Below are 15,065 nucleotides of genomic sequence, written 5' to 3'. Positions count from 1 at the left end.
AGATCGTTGATCGGATGGCTTGAGCTCGGAGGCCATGGCTGTGGTTTTATAGGGTACCAAGTGTGCAAGTTTGAGCATGACTTATCTCTTGTCTGTCGTCTGGTAGGAGTACGACTAGACTCTCCCTATAGGCAAATATAAATATATATGACCTGACTTGGAAAATGTTGCTCTATAGATGCAGAACTCAGTTTTCTCTGTATTGATACGGTAGATGTTTTTTTTTTCTTCAGAAAAACAACGGACAAGAAAATTGCCAGACATGTATCCATAAAGGACTAGGAGGAGGTCAGGAAAACTACTCCTACAGGGAATTTCCCATTGACATCCATATTTATAATCTCAGTCATCCATTTCTCTTGTGTGATATTCATAAAATTGATGTTTTTTTTTCTCATCTACCCCTCGGAGCGAATCACAAGCAAATGAACGGGTATGGCAAATCTAGTGTGCATATGCAAATCTGAGAAAATCCATGTCCTTCGTTAGCAAACACCATTGTCATTATTTTGAAAATATCCTCTTTCTACTACGAGAACACCATATCCCTCAGAAAAAAAAAATCGTCACCTATTCTCGGATTGTGGATTGCAAGAAAATTACTCCATCTATTCTAAATTATAAAATATTTTGATTTTTTTAGATACATTATTTTTACTATGCATCTAAGCATAATGTATATTTAAGTGCATAGCAAAAGCCACGAATCTTGAAAAAACAAAACGTCTTATAATTTGGAACGGAGGGAGTAGTTCATTCCTCTTTCAATCCAACAAGATTGTACCTATAATGCATATATCCATCACCCAGTTGTCCACGTTATTCCAATGTCTATATTGCTTCTTCACTCGATAAATAAATATGTCATCCAAATGCCGGTGCATTTTCCCGTGCTTTCTCATACTCCCGTATATTATTGCATCATCCAAGTGGAAAGAAGAATAATGCATATCGATGGTCCTTAATAAACTTGTCAAAAGATATTACCTAGGTTTTTTATCTACTAAAACTTTCTAAAAAATTCATATCCAGATCTCTAAACTTTTTCAGTTTAGTGCTAAGGCTCCTCATACTCTGTCCCTTATCTCTTCTCTTTGTCCTTCTCAGATCTGAGACAAGGATTTCCTAGAAGGCCTGTATCTCTCTCTCGCATTTAATTAGGGTGGGTCTCATGACTCGATTGTGTGAAGGTGAGTGAATGAGAAATGAGAGAGCGCGCTCAGCATTATCAATAAAAACGGATATATACAAACATAAAATAGATATTTTTCCTTTATTGATTAGGTTCCAACACGGATAATGTCCGAGATATGAATAGATAGTTGGATACTAGCATTCATCAACATAACCATATTAGATATTCATCTTTGATTATCCAAATTCAGATATAAGGTAGGTTGTTCCAGTTAACCTATTCCAGTCGATCTTACACTCCCAATGACTTGGGCATGCTACATGCAGGTGCGGGCCTACCTTTATTTAAGAGTATTCAGTTGAATACTCATTATTTTTTCAATAAATTTTATACATATAGTGTATACATGTATATGTATAAGAAAAAAATTAAAATAGAGCTAAAATAATAGGATAGTCATGAATTGAGCCAAAACAATAGCCTTCTTCTGGTCTCCCATCCATCCTGTTAGCCCAACAATGCAAATGGTCCAACTGCTCCAACTCCCCATCCGTAGTCCGCTCGGCATACCCCTTGGTGTGTGCGCGACTCCCATCCTCTTAGCGTGACGGCGCATCACTACTTTAGCAGTTTATCCACGTATCCCAATCTCTCCTTCTAACTCCTATTCTTGGATTCCAAATCCTAGGTCTGCCCGAGGCAGTGGCGGATCAGCAGCTCTTCGCTTGGCTAGCCTAGGCGGCTGCCAGGCCAAGCGCCTCCGAACAATGGCTAGTGGTTGTGTAGCTTGTTACGGGGCAACACTTTAGTGGTGAGGGCTACCATCATGGTTGCACCGAACGAAGTTATCGGCGACAGCTCTACGCAGTAGTGCGGCACCGGGCCATACCACCGAGAAGTCCAGAGCATGTGATGCTTGCTTAAATATATTCTTGATAGGAATGTTGACATCAGTCAAGCTTCGGTTTGATTCAAATAGATTGACATATATGAGTCAACATTAATATGGTCAAGTCAATTCATGATTCCTTATATCCTTTTCATTTTGGCTTGACACCCCTAACACTTACTTCAATATCTATCTTCTTACTTCGAGCTTGATCAAATTAATGCATAGTGATTTTCTAAATCTTTATCCATACAAGCAAAACAATGTAGAGACCATCTTATATCCATTATACATTGTCTCCTTTGTCATTTGACCTTTGCTTGGCATTTCCTCACTCATGCATTCTTGACTCATTCTTCAATACTTGATCAAAGCCAATCCACTGTCAAACTCTTCTTGTTCACACAAAGCAAGCCACCTATATGAGACCGTTTCATGTTTTTCAACTCATGTCTCATTAGCCATTTGTTAAACATGCTTGCTTTACGTGATGTCATGATATCCCATAACATAGAAGCCATTTCATCAACTCCATTCGCATTGTTGTCTTCTGATTGAACTAAATTATTTCCATAATCTTCTAACACAACAATACATAACTTTGGCCTTCATTTGAACACAATGTGGGATACCATCAAGTTTGCATTTTTGTTGAACCTTTGATACACTTCTCATTATACAATTTTCAAGTTTATGCTTACTCAATTTCCTATTCACGCTTAATAAACTTGTTATACCTTTAATGGTGTTGTCATTCAATCCACCAAACCCACTAAAGGACCAGATGCACTTTCAGACAATCTCCGCCAGATAGGACATAGAAAATTTGCCCTTGGGGGCATATGCCCCCATGTGCATGCACCATTGGATGTACCTTGCACATGGGGGCATGCGCTCAAGGGTAAAAACAACTTTGCCCAAGAGGCACCCCATCCACGTGAAGTGTGGAACTATGGACTTCATATTTGGTGATGCGGCCACAGTGTTCCAGAGCTGCAAGATCCTCACGCGACTACCCCAGCGTGGTCAAGCAAACACTATCACAGCTCAAGGCCGGGATGCTGCTAACAAGACAGTGGGGTTTGTTTCCCAGTTCTACACGTTGGCCACGGACAACGATCTTCTTCATGCAAACTTCATAGTCAACACATATCTTAGAAGGCCCTAGAGGAAATATTCTAGAGTCATTTTCATGTAGTCATTCATGTCTAATGTTGTTCATCCCAATGGTTGGCTGCCATGGAGTGGGACTATGACGCCCTTGGACACATTGTAATATGCCGAGTTCAATAACTATGGCCCTGGCGCTCACATCAGTGGCCGGGTGCACTGGCCAGACGTCCACTGCATGCTAGGTCAGTGGCAGAACCAGCAACTTTAATTAAGGGGGCCGAACAAACATGATGATACCTCATAAGTGTAATAAATATATACATAAGTGTGTCTCAACAATTTTTTCAATGCTTTTACATATGTAGTTAGTATTCATAACAAAAAAACCACAATATTATGATAAAAGATGAGTAAAAATGGGCAAAATGTATTGTGCATTGAAATATTTATGAGGGTATTAAAAATTATAGTTTAGGGAGTGGGGGGACGACCCCTACTAGCCCTTGGTTCCACCACTGTGTGCTAGGTGCAGCTGAAGCTACCAATTTCACCATGAAGAATTTCATCAATAGAAATAATTGGCTACCTCGCACTAGAGTATCCTTCACTCCATGCCTTTAGCCATTTAGCTTGTTTGATCACCCTATCATAGTCAAGTTGACAAGTCAATGAACACAAGAATCAAGTCATGCCATGTAATGTCATGTGGTGTTCTTGCCACATTTGTGTGTGTGTGTGTGTGAGGATCGATGTACTCAACCTTAGTTAGTAACTCATAATATGTTCTTTGCCAAGTATCGTTGTAACTATCCATAGCATCTACACGTGGAAGCATCTCCAATGGAAGCATCGGCCAACGTGGCTGCCCCTGCCACGCATGCCAAAACAGTTCTATGATGATCAGTTTTTCATCACAGTTCAAACCACTTCTATGATGAGTTGCTCAAATTCGTCATGCATGTACCAATGTGACTCGTCGCTTTTGACGAACGAATTTTAGTCATAAATTTGTCATACAACTGAAATTATGACGAATTTCACATCTTCAGTGACAAAAGTTGTTCGTCATGTATGTGCAGATTTCAACTAGTGCACTGAGCGGCAAACAATATAATATGAGCAATCAAGCATGTCCCAATCTAATACTCTTAGTTTCTTATCAATTTAAATTCCAATTGTGAACCAATATTCAATTTCCTTTACATTTACTGATATTTGATTCGTATTTGATTTTTAGTGTCAATCTCAAACATGAAGAGGAAGACAGTAGAATATTCTGATATGTTGAATCTAGGTCTTTATGTTAATCAATTCCAAAGTAAGATCAGTACTATGAATATCAGTATATTTTGGCAGCCAGAAACTTTTCACTTTTAAAAAAAACTAGAAATTATCAATCTTAAAAAATTATAAAATGATAAATATTTGTTGTTTACAATTCCCCCTTTGGGTGGCTTGTGTGGAACATCGGCGCCAGACCTCCTCACACAACCCCCTTCTCGCAGAAGCATGCACGAGACACCATTGGTCCCAAGAGGGCGGCAGCAGGGCTTCTTCCTTTTCTCCCTCACTACTTTGGTGGGTGGGAGGGGGGGACGGTGGATCTGGTGGCCTAGTTGCTGGATCCTACGTCCCTCATACCGGATCTACAAGAGCTTGGTGGCTTCAAGCTAGTTTTGGTGGGCTCATGAGCAGCGACCCATGCAGTGGCATGGAGACTACATGTGCGGGGTTGTGGTGGCAGTGTGTGCTATGCCATGACGGCGCGGAGGTAGCTCAATGTGAGTGTGTGGGTGTAGGATGTGCGTGAGGTGGCGAGGGCACGGTGGCTACGTGTGTGCAAACATAGCACATTGATTGCAGTGGCACTTAGGCATGGTTGTCACGGGAGTTGCTGCGATGTGGCCATGCGCAAGTGTTAATGTGACACGAAGTTCACATATGAGGAAGCATGATGGTGTGCCAAGGCGAGGATATGGTGGTGTGGTGTTCCCTCCAGTTTTGGCATGGAGCATGGTGATGTTGGGGTGAAGGCCAACAACGTGCGAGAGGTTTTAGGTAGAGTGGTGGCGGCAAGGTGGCGTGTCAGTGATGGTGGTGTGGCCTTTCAAGAGTGGCGCAGTGACACAATGACGTGGTGACTACATGGTGGCACATAGTCCCACGTGTGGTAGTGGTGGCTCCACATTGATGGTGGCAAACTCTCTAGTTGTCATAATTTGTCTTGAGGAGGATGAAGGAGTTGGCGTGGACTCGAGGTGTAAGTGTCATCAGTGGGGGAAGGCAACCAAGATGAGAGCATATGTGCAGTGATTGGGACCATGGCTTCTATGTAGCAATTGTTGGGCAACGATATGGTAGGGCCATACGCCATCGGTGTCTGCAAAGTTGGCAAGGAGGGCGGGGTGAGAGAGGTGGACAAGTAGAAATTCTTTGTCAAGGTATATGTGTGGTTTGGCAATGGGCGGTTCCGCATTGTGGTTGGCCGTCCGTACATAAGGAGGCATTCTAATGGCAAATGGAGACCCGCATGACATTTGTGCTATCCTAGTTGAAGTGGCAGGTGGTTATTTACTTTGGTGTAGGTGAACGAATCTCGAAGGGCCTGGACAACATGTCAGTGGTAAGAGGCAGCCGCTCACATCTCGACTTGGCAGCATGCAGCGAGCCATGTCATAGCTCGCTCTACATGGAAGGGGCTAATCTGGTGTGGGACAACATCGATAGGCAGCGCAAACGGAATCGATGATGTGGCAACTACTTCCTCCATCCTAAATTATAAGTCATTCCAACTTTTTTTGGAGAGTCAAAGCATCTTAAGTTTGACCAAATTTATATAATAAAATAATAACATTTATGATATCAAATAAGTATAATTAGATTTTTCGTTAACTATATTTTTGTAGTAATACCTATTTGATGTCATAAATCTTTGTAATTCTCTCTATAATTTTGGTCAAACTTAAGATGTTTTGACTCTCCAAGACAATATTTTCCTAAACGCTAAATGCTAAACAATCGGTCACCTACCGTTTAGCCATTATTCGGGCTAAATAGTCCATTAAACGGGCTAAACGGCCAATTAAACGGAAACGGCGTACCACCTTGTTGCATTTACCCAATGTTTAAACGGGCTAAACGGCCATTTAGGCGAACAGTGCTCCAAGAAAGTTGGAATGGCTTATAATTTGAAATGGAGAGAGTATATGGCTTGCAGTGGTCTGCAACGACTAGTCCTACATGACAGTGGCTGATTAGGTGTGAGACATCACCGGTAACGACGACGCAAGGCAATACTTATGCAAATAAACTTTTAGAGAAACTTGTCGAAGGATAACTTAAACAACAAGAAAGGCACATTGTCTATATATTTTGTACTTAACTTATTCTAAAAATGAAGTTCTCAAAAATATAGTTGGACAAATTTTTGCTTATATCATATAGTGAAGCAAATGGATAGGATGAGTGTTAGGAAATGCACTTTCTACCTCAGGGCTTACCCAACCATCAAAGGATACTCCATTCCGTCAGGGAAATAATTATTTTGAAGGTTGTAGTAATAATAACTGACAATGGTTTGCAAAAGTTATGATATAAGTCGGTGGCAAACTCACTGTTTGAATGTACTTATATGAATAATACACATCTTTTTGTATTTATAGATTATAGATCAAGTAATTATCCAATCCAATATATAACGGCCCCATTCGCTGGTCTGAAACTTGACTGAAAAACACTGTTCCGGCTGGTTTGTTGTGAGAGAAAAACATTATTCGGCTGGTTTTGATGAACAGTAACTTGAGAGGGGTTACAGCCGGCTGGCTGGTCTCGGTCAGACCAGCGAATGAGCCCAACACGTGAAATTACAGGGTCAAAATTAACAGTAGGTACTTTATTTCCTAGACCAATAAATAAATAAATTTCCGTTTGTTCCATGCTTGCATACATGGAGCTAAATGCCAAATATATAAACAGTACCAACCACGTTACGTGGAACAAAGATTTGCCCAGGAATTTCATATGATGCATGTTGGACGCACGATGCTGACTGCTGACCGTTGATCAAGTACCGGCAAACCATGACGTACGGCAGATGCATGCATATATGCATGCTCTGAATTGCTGATGCATTCATGTTTTGCTCAAGAACAATGTGTGGAATAGTGTTTCGCGTGCCTCAAACTGTTGTCGTCGTCTCTGCAGAAAGACTAGAATTCGGTTCGTCCTTGTGTTGCTTCTAAATTAACGGCGTGTTCGCTGGCTGGTTTAGACTGGCGGATGCTGGTTTGTTGTGAGAGAAAAATATTATTGGCTGATTGAATAAACCTGGCTGAAACCAACAAGCGAACCCTCCGTCTTTTATTTGCATTTGCATATCGTACGTACGTCCCCTCTCTCTCTCTCCCCATGATCTTTCGCATCCAAATCCATCCACGTCGCATGCCTTATTAACCCGTTTTCATTGCTTGTTCTTCGATCTGCAGGTGCCACGTGGTCGCCGCTGGCTAATTCCTGGGACTGTACTATACATACATCAATGACCAGTGTAGTCATAAACTAACAGTGACAACTAGCTAACATCCACATGATTTCGTTATACATATATATGTACAGGGAGGTATTGGATTAGCTCACATATATGTCTTATGGTCAGATGACTTGCTCAAAGGTCAAAGCACAGGTGCATGCATATGCATCTTCGTTGGTCCACATTATGACTTCATGCATGGAGAGAGGAGAGAAGAACAGGCAGAGAATCCCAAGTGCACACCTCAAGAAGATAGATTATTTAATGTAGAGGACTAACCCTTGAACAAATATACTATGAAAAAAGAGTAGTGGTCAGAATTATACTTTTGTCAAATATCTAGATGACTTATTTGTGACCAGAAGAGTAATAATTAATCCTCCCTAATCACTACCTAATTCAACAGGACCATCTACGCAGAAAACTTTATATGATTGAGACATTTGCCAGCCTTTTAATTTCCCTGGTCCTGGTCCTAGCTACTAGTTGGCATTTACAAAACACAGCACAAATTGCTGTGCAGGTTAGCCTTCTCTAGAGCACGTGATGTGACGACCTGATGGTGATTTCCAGCAGGGAGGAAAATGCAAATTGCAGCGTGGAGAAGATGGCCGCCATGGTCAAGCTACACTCTAATCAAGGCCAAGCTGAGAAACACAAATTTTGCAGCGTGGAGGAGATGGCACAAATTAGAGATATGTTATTAGATGTATAAATTCAGAAACACATTAATAATATCATTAGATGTACTATTAAGGCCAAACTACACCTAAAGGAGCCAACAAGGAGAAGTAATCCTTAGGTACAGGCGTTGTTAACTAAAGAAAAAATATTACTTTATCCATGAAAACTGCATCTCATTTTTCTCAAGAGTTAACCGCAAAAATCTAGTATTTCAAATACGGTCTTCTTTGGCTGCACCTCTAATTTATCCACATCAATCCACGTATAATTAGGCCTCGTTCGGTTATCGAGGAACGATGCTCTGAAATGATTCCTAGCCGGAATGGTTCACTAATTTGTATAACCTTCGTTAGCTGGAATGGTTCCTAGGTCATTTCACTCTGACCGAACGAGGCCTTAGGTGGTTTGGAATGGATTAGGGTGATTGAAATGCAGCCAAACAAGCTCTAAGATGTTGTTACATTTCCGGCTGGGATGGAAACAAATTAGACGCTTTGGTACCCTCCGGATCACAAGGCCGACCAATAATTCTTATGGTTCCAATTAGCTGCAGCTAGCTGTAGATGGATTATTTGGCGCAGCTGCAGAAAAAACACAGGAGGAAAGACCGAAAGAAACACTTATAATCCACAGTGAGGTTTATGACTCTGGATTGAGTGCCGGCCGGAGACAGGTCCAGATTCGCAGGGAGGGCATGTGATGCATGAGGAATCCAATTCTGGCCTTGCAACAACCTCTCTCGCGCGCGCGGTTTTGCCCACATTTTTCTTGCAAGAAGAAAAGAAGCCAATGCAAAGAACATCAAGAAACCCACCAGGACTATTCCTATTCGTTTGGGGATATAACACGCAAAGAAGACCGTATTTGAAATAAGAGTCCATGGAATTCTTTCTCGGTGACGGTTTGCAAATTCCATGGACTCTTATTGCATTGAGAACCAGCTAGCGAACCTTCTGAGAGGCTATGTTTATTGTTTATGGCCACGATTTAGTGATGGAAATTAGTCCATGTTTTTTCCAAGGAAGATGACCCAAGATATCGGGACTATGGTCCGAGAATTCAGTGTTGAGGTCTAGGTTAGGTTTAAGAATTAAGATATTCTGATATTATATTATAACAGTTGATATGAAGAACGGAATATGGAAGATGCCAAGACAATTAGGCAATAAATAAGGCGACAGTGACACCACCGGCACTGAACAAGAAGAAACTAGGGTTGACAGCGTGGAAGATTTTGGAAATTAGATTGCACAGATGAATGGCCCAAAAAATTGATTTTTTTGAAGCATATGTTATATAATGTATAAAAACACTCAAGCATGGGCTAGACAGACACTAACATAAAAATGATATCCAACAAGTTGCATTATTGTTGGTTTATAATGTGTCGATCGATTCTCATATAAAATATATGTTATTCTCTTCTTTCCAAATTATAAGTTGTTTTGCTATTTTATATATATATAGTTTTAAACTTTTTATTATATCTAGACATAGCGTGTACGTATCTAGCTATATAACAAAAACTATGTACAAAAACTCAAAGGACTTATAATTTGAAACGGATGGAGTATAAAAGATGTTGTTTACTTGTTTTGCTACGTGGAGAATGTCCTGCTCCACAAAGAAGGGATTGAGACTCAAAGAAATCATTAGGTCTAAGTTTCAGCTAAATCATAAAGAGACCTTAATTATCCAAAGTTGCCAACATGCCTTTTGTTGTGAGATTATTTTTCAAAAAAAAAGTTTTGTTCATTTAATAATTAACAATGTTTGTCCAAATAGTAGTTAGCTCATTTAAATACCATATATATAAATGCTACACGATGATACATTGTTTCTGTTTAATTAGTGCTATATCCTACATGATTAAACATTCTTTTTTTAACTATTTCACCCCCAATAAATGGCTAAACAAGAGATGATTGAGAAAACAAGCCAATGCAATGAGAACACCAAGAAAAGAAACCCACCACCAGGACTATTCCTATTCGTTCGTTCAGATATATAACACGCAAACAAAGTATTCTCGGCAAAGGTTTGCAAATTCCATGCATGCATGGACTCTTATTGAGAGGTAGCTAGCGAACCTTCTGAGAGGCCATGCATGTTTAATTACGGCCACATTTTGTGATGGAAATTAGGCACGAGATCGAATTGAAGGTTTTCCAAGGAAGATGACCCAAGGCATCAGGAATATGATCCGAGAATTCACTTGTGGTCAATTAGGCAAGTATGAATAACAGAATATGGAAGATGCTTCACCAAAACGTCAGGAAGATGCCACACATTTAGGCAAATAAGGCGACAGTGACACACCACAGGACACCGAAGAAGAAACTAGCTAGGGTTGAAGGTGTGGATGATCTTGAACATTGGATTGCACGGATGAATAATGCAATGGCTGAAAATCCAAATTTTTTAGCATAAATAAAAGTATAACACACTCAAGCCTGGGCTAGACAGACCCTAACACACAGTGCCGGTCCCAGGATTTTAACGGCCCTTTGACGATCTCGTCGTAACGGCCCCTCTTAACCATGTATAAAATTTTATAATATATAGGCACTAATTTTATTTGCAAAACGAAAGCAAATTCAATAACATAATTTTAATTTAACATGTCTTATAATTATCGAGGAACAATGTAGATTAAGCAATATATTTGTAGATGTATGATAATTATCGAGGAACAATGTAGATTAAAAAAGCAATATATTCGTTTTCTTTTCTCACCCATGACAAATATCTCTTAGGTAACATTCTAAAATTCTAACACCTAAATTAGAAAAATAATATGACTATATGGGTACAAAGTACTAGAAGTCTAGAATACTATACAAATAATTAATTTGGATTAAAAATAAAAAGGAAAAAAATACCTTGGGCCTAAACAACTTATCGGTGATTACAATTCGTAAGAAGCCAAGAATCAAGATGTCGTCATCGTGGAGCCCTACCTGGTCGCCGTCCTCGTGCGACGTGTCCGTGTCTCCGGTAGTCTAGCTCTTCGCGCAACGCGGCTCACTAGCTCTGCGTGTGTAAGGCGCACGTCGCGAACTCACGATTAGAGTGTGCTGTGTGCAGCGTGACTCATCGCCTGCTTTCTACCCGAGGGCCGTGGGGAAAGGAAACTAGAAAAGAAATGACGATGTTTGTCTTTTTGGGCCACCTGGCCAGTTCTATGTCTCTCTTCTCATTAGTTTGCTAATGTCTAATGGACTATAGGACCTGGGGGTTTGTATATTTGGACTTGGGCCTCTCCTCTAATTGGGCCCTCGGCCGTCGCACCTCGTGCCCCACCCCTAGGGTCGGCACTGATAACACAAGAGAGTGATATCCAACAAGTTTCATTATTGTTGGTTTCTAATAATGCAAGGATCGATGCTCGTATTAAATACACCCCCCCTCTCCCCCCTTCTTCTAAATTGTAAGTCATTTTGAGTTTTTTTAGATACTATAATGTACTCTAGATATACACTAGGTCGATATATATGGTAAAAACTATGTATCTAAAAAGGTCAAAATAACTTATTTAGAATGAGGGAGCATCTAATATAAAGGATGATGTTTACTTGTTTTTGGTACATAGCATGTCCATAAAGAAAGGATTGAGATTCAAAGAAATCATTAGGTTCAAGCTTCAGCTAAACCATAAAGAGGCCTTAATTATCCTAAGTTGCCAACATGCACTTAGTTGTGAGATGAAGTGGGAGATTACTTTTTTTTAAAATGTTTCGTTCATTTAACAACAATGTTTGCCTAAGTGCTCGTTTAACCTATTTAAATGTTACACGGTGATACGTTTAATCATTGCTTTATTCTATACAAAGCAGCCCTTATTTGAAGGTTCCACCATACTAATGGCTAAACAGAGGATTAGCGTTAAAAGCCCTTATACCGCTTAATAAAGAGATATTACTCCAACAGATAAGCTTGAAGATATATGTAGTAGCGCTTATTAGACCGCTTAATAAAGAGATATTATTCCAACAAATAAGCTTGGAGATAGATGTAGTAGATTTTGCAACGTGATCTGCTTTTTGTTTCTCTGATTATCTTTTGTGTGTTGTCATCATCTTCCCTGCTGGCTAGTTAATTAGCTCTTTGCATTGCCAGCCCTCTCCCTCTGTGAACGAACTCACGAAGTAGGACAGGAACCATCGTTCATGCCTGTCTTGACCGAGTCAAAGCTTTGCTGGCAATGATTGAATGCTTGATGTTACTGTAGCTCGTCCCCTTGACAGGGACATCCTCTGCCATATCCGGAATTTGGAATTAGGGTCGCAAAGAACAAGTTGCCACCACAGGCATCCAGCGGCTCTGCCGATGCCCAAGAAGCTTCATCACACCTTAGCTAGAGGTAGCCATGGCAGGACAGGTAATGCTTGTGTTGACCGAATTGAAGCTTCCTCCTCATCCATGGCAGTAGGTTGAGGCGTTGAGCTTGCTCACTATATATACGGCGCCATCCATGCCGAGCTCTCCATCTCAAGTCATCAGCTCCAAGCTAGCTAGCCTTCACTCAAGCATCACAAAACCCTACTAGATAGTGCTCCCTACAACACCTGCGTACATACAACACTTCACAGCAATCTATCTACTCGATCGTCGTCTTCAATTCCCAAGCCATAATTAACAATGGTGGTTCCCGTGATCGACTTCTCCAAGCTGGACGGCGCCGAGAGGGCGGAGACGCTGGCGCAGATCGCCAATGGCTGCGAGGAGTGGGGGTTCTTCCAGCTCGTGAACCACGGCATCCCGCTGGAGCTTCTGGAGCGCGTCAAGAAGGTGTGCTCCGAGTGCTACCGCCTCCGGGAGGCCGGGTTCAGGGCGTCGGAGCCGGTGCGCACGCTGGAGGCGCTCGTCGACGCGGAGCGGCGCGGGGAGGAGGTGGCGCCCGTGGACGACCTGGACTGGGAGGACATCTTCTACATCCACGACGGCTGCCAGTGGCCGTCCGACCCACCGGCGTTCAAGGAGACCATGCGCGAGTACCGCGCCGAGCTGCGGAAGCTGGCCGAGCGCGTCATGGAGGCCATGGACGAGAACCTCGGCCTCGACAGGGGCACCGTCAAGGCCGCCTTTTCCGGTGACGGCCAGCACGAGCCCTTCTTCGGCACCAAGGTCAGCCACTACCCGCCGTGCCCGCGCCCGGACCTCATCACGGGCCTGCGCGCGCACACCGACGCCGGCGGCGTCATCCTCCTGTTCCAGGACGACAAGGTCGGCGGCCTGGAGGTGCTCAAGGACGGCCAGTGGACCGACGTGCAGCCGCTCGCGGGCGCCATCGTCGTCAACACGGGCGACCAGATCGAGGTGCTCAGCAACGGCCGGTACCGCAGCGCCTGGCACCGCGTGCTGCCCATGCGCGACGGCAACCGCCGCTCCATCGCCTCCTTCTACAACCCGGCCAACGAGGCCACCATCTCGCCGGCGGCGGTGGCCACCAGCGGCGGCGAGGCGTACCCCAAGTACGTGTTCGAGGACTACATGGACGTGTATGCCAAGCAGAAGTTCCAGGCCAAGGAGCCCAGGTTTGAAGCCGTCAAGGCGGCAGCGCCAAAGTCATCTCCAGCGGCATAAATTAAAAAAAGGGACCAATTATATATTATAAATAATTATAATTTATTTGTTGGATATAACAGCGGGAGAAATAATAATATATAAGTATAATAAGTACGGGTTAGCGTTTCAGGTTTTTCACTGTGTTTAACTTTAGTGGCATGGTATGATGCTATATTGTTGTAGCAATAAGTTTGTCAAGCTTTAATCCAATAGAAAAGATATAAGGTTTGTTAAGTCTTTGGTGTAGAGTTTATTAAGCACATGCACATCCAAGTATTGGGTTTTTTCATGTACTTAATTAATGTGATAGTGATTATATGTAAAAGTGTTGTACCATCATTGTTCAAATGCAATAAAGAGTTGTTTGGTAAGACTCCATGTGCACTGTTCCTTCGTCGGATTATCCAAGAGGCCGTAGCATCAAAATGTGACTCCTTGTCCTTACGCATAAAATGGATCCAGCTCCTCTATTCAGCACCCAGATAGAAGCGCTTCTCCTTGAATGCGTGTTTAGTGCGACTCTTTCGACTCCGGTGTCGAAATCGCCAGCAGAGACGGATGGAGTCGGAGCGGCACCAACAGGGCCAAAATGTGATCCCCTCTATCCACGTCAATCTATATCTACTTATTTCATTGGTAGTTGTCATCATACATCCGTGGAAAAATGTGTGGTGGAAACCACTTTTTCCGTGCAAACATGAAAATCAACTCGGTATAATTTTAAGCTTAGCACATCCATAATGCATCCACAATTCCACGTATGTAGTCATATGTCAAAGTTGGGATGCAAACTCAACGTAGAAAAGTTCATACTAAAATGACGAATATCATGTGCACTAGAAGACAAAATTCTAGTGGTTTAGTCTTTTAATTCACATGTACCTAAAATTCACCATTTTCGTATAAATTTATCAGAAGTGAGTTTGCATCCTAGCTTTCTTTACATATGAGTAGTGATGGAAATATATCTTTTAAGTTGGTTTCGACATTTTCAGAGAAGATGTAGCTTTCAGCTCATATTTCCCCGGATCTTCAGCCATCTATCAATCTTAGATATCTGCATATGGAGAAGGAAGAAGAAGCGTCATTCATTTTTCTAGTGCATTCATACTAAGAGAGGTATCTCTTTGCCGTTACATACGAGAGGA

General features: G+C 42.0%; 1 protein-coding gene across 1 annotated transcript; it reads left to right on the top strand.

Annotated features, from left to right (window-relative positions):
• Positions 1-12,430: 12,430 nt before the first annotated feature.
• Positions 12,431-14,288, top strand: LOC136513072 (1-aminocyclopropane-1-carboxylate oxidase-like). Its single transcript, XM_066507069.1, has one exon. The coding sequence runs from the start codon at positions 12,991-12,993 to the stop codon at positions 13,933-13,935; it is 945 nt and encodes a 314-aa protein (XP_066363166.1). The 5' UTR covers positions 12,431-12,990; the 3' UTR covers positions 13,936-14,288.
• Positions 14,289-15,065: the final 777 nt, after the last annotated feature.

The sequence above is a fragment of the Miscanthus floridulus genome, chromosome 16 (genome assembly GCF_019320115.1).
Source record: "Miscanthus floridulus cultivar M001 chromosome 16, ASM1932011v1, whole genome shotgun sequence".
Lineage (NCBI taxonomy): Eukaryota > Viridiplantae > Streptophyta > Magnoliopsida > Poales > Poaceae > Miscanthus > Miscanthus floridulus.
Note: the sequence above shows the minus strand (reverse complement) of the source record. Positions and strands in the feature narration are given on the sequence as shown.

Bases quoted from the DNA above. Each gene is read 5' to 3' on its own strand.
- LOC136513072 (XM_066507069.1), top strand. From the start codon at position 12,991: ATGGTGGTTCCCGTGATCGACTTCTCCAAGCTGGACGGCGCCGAGAGG.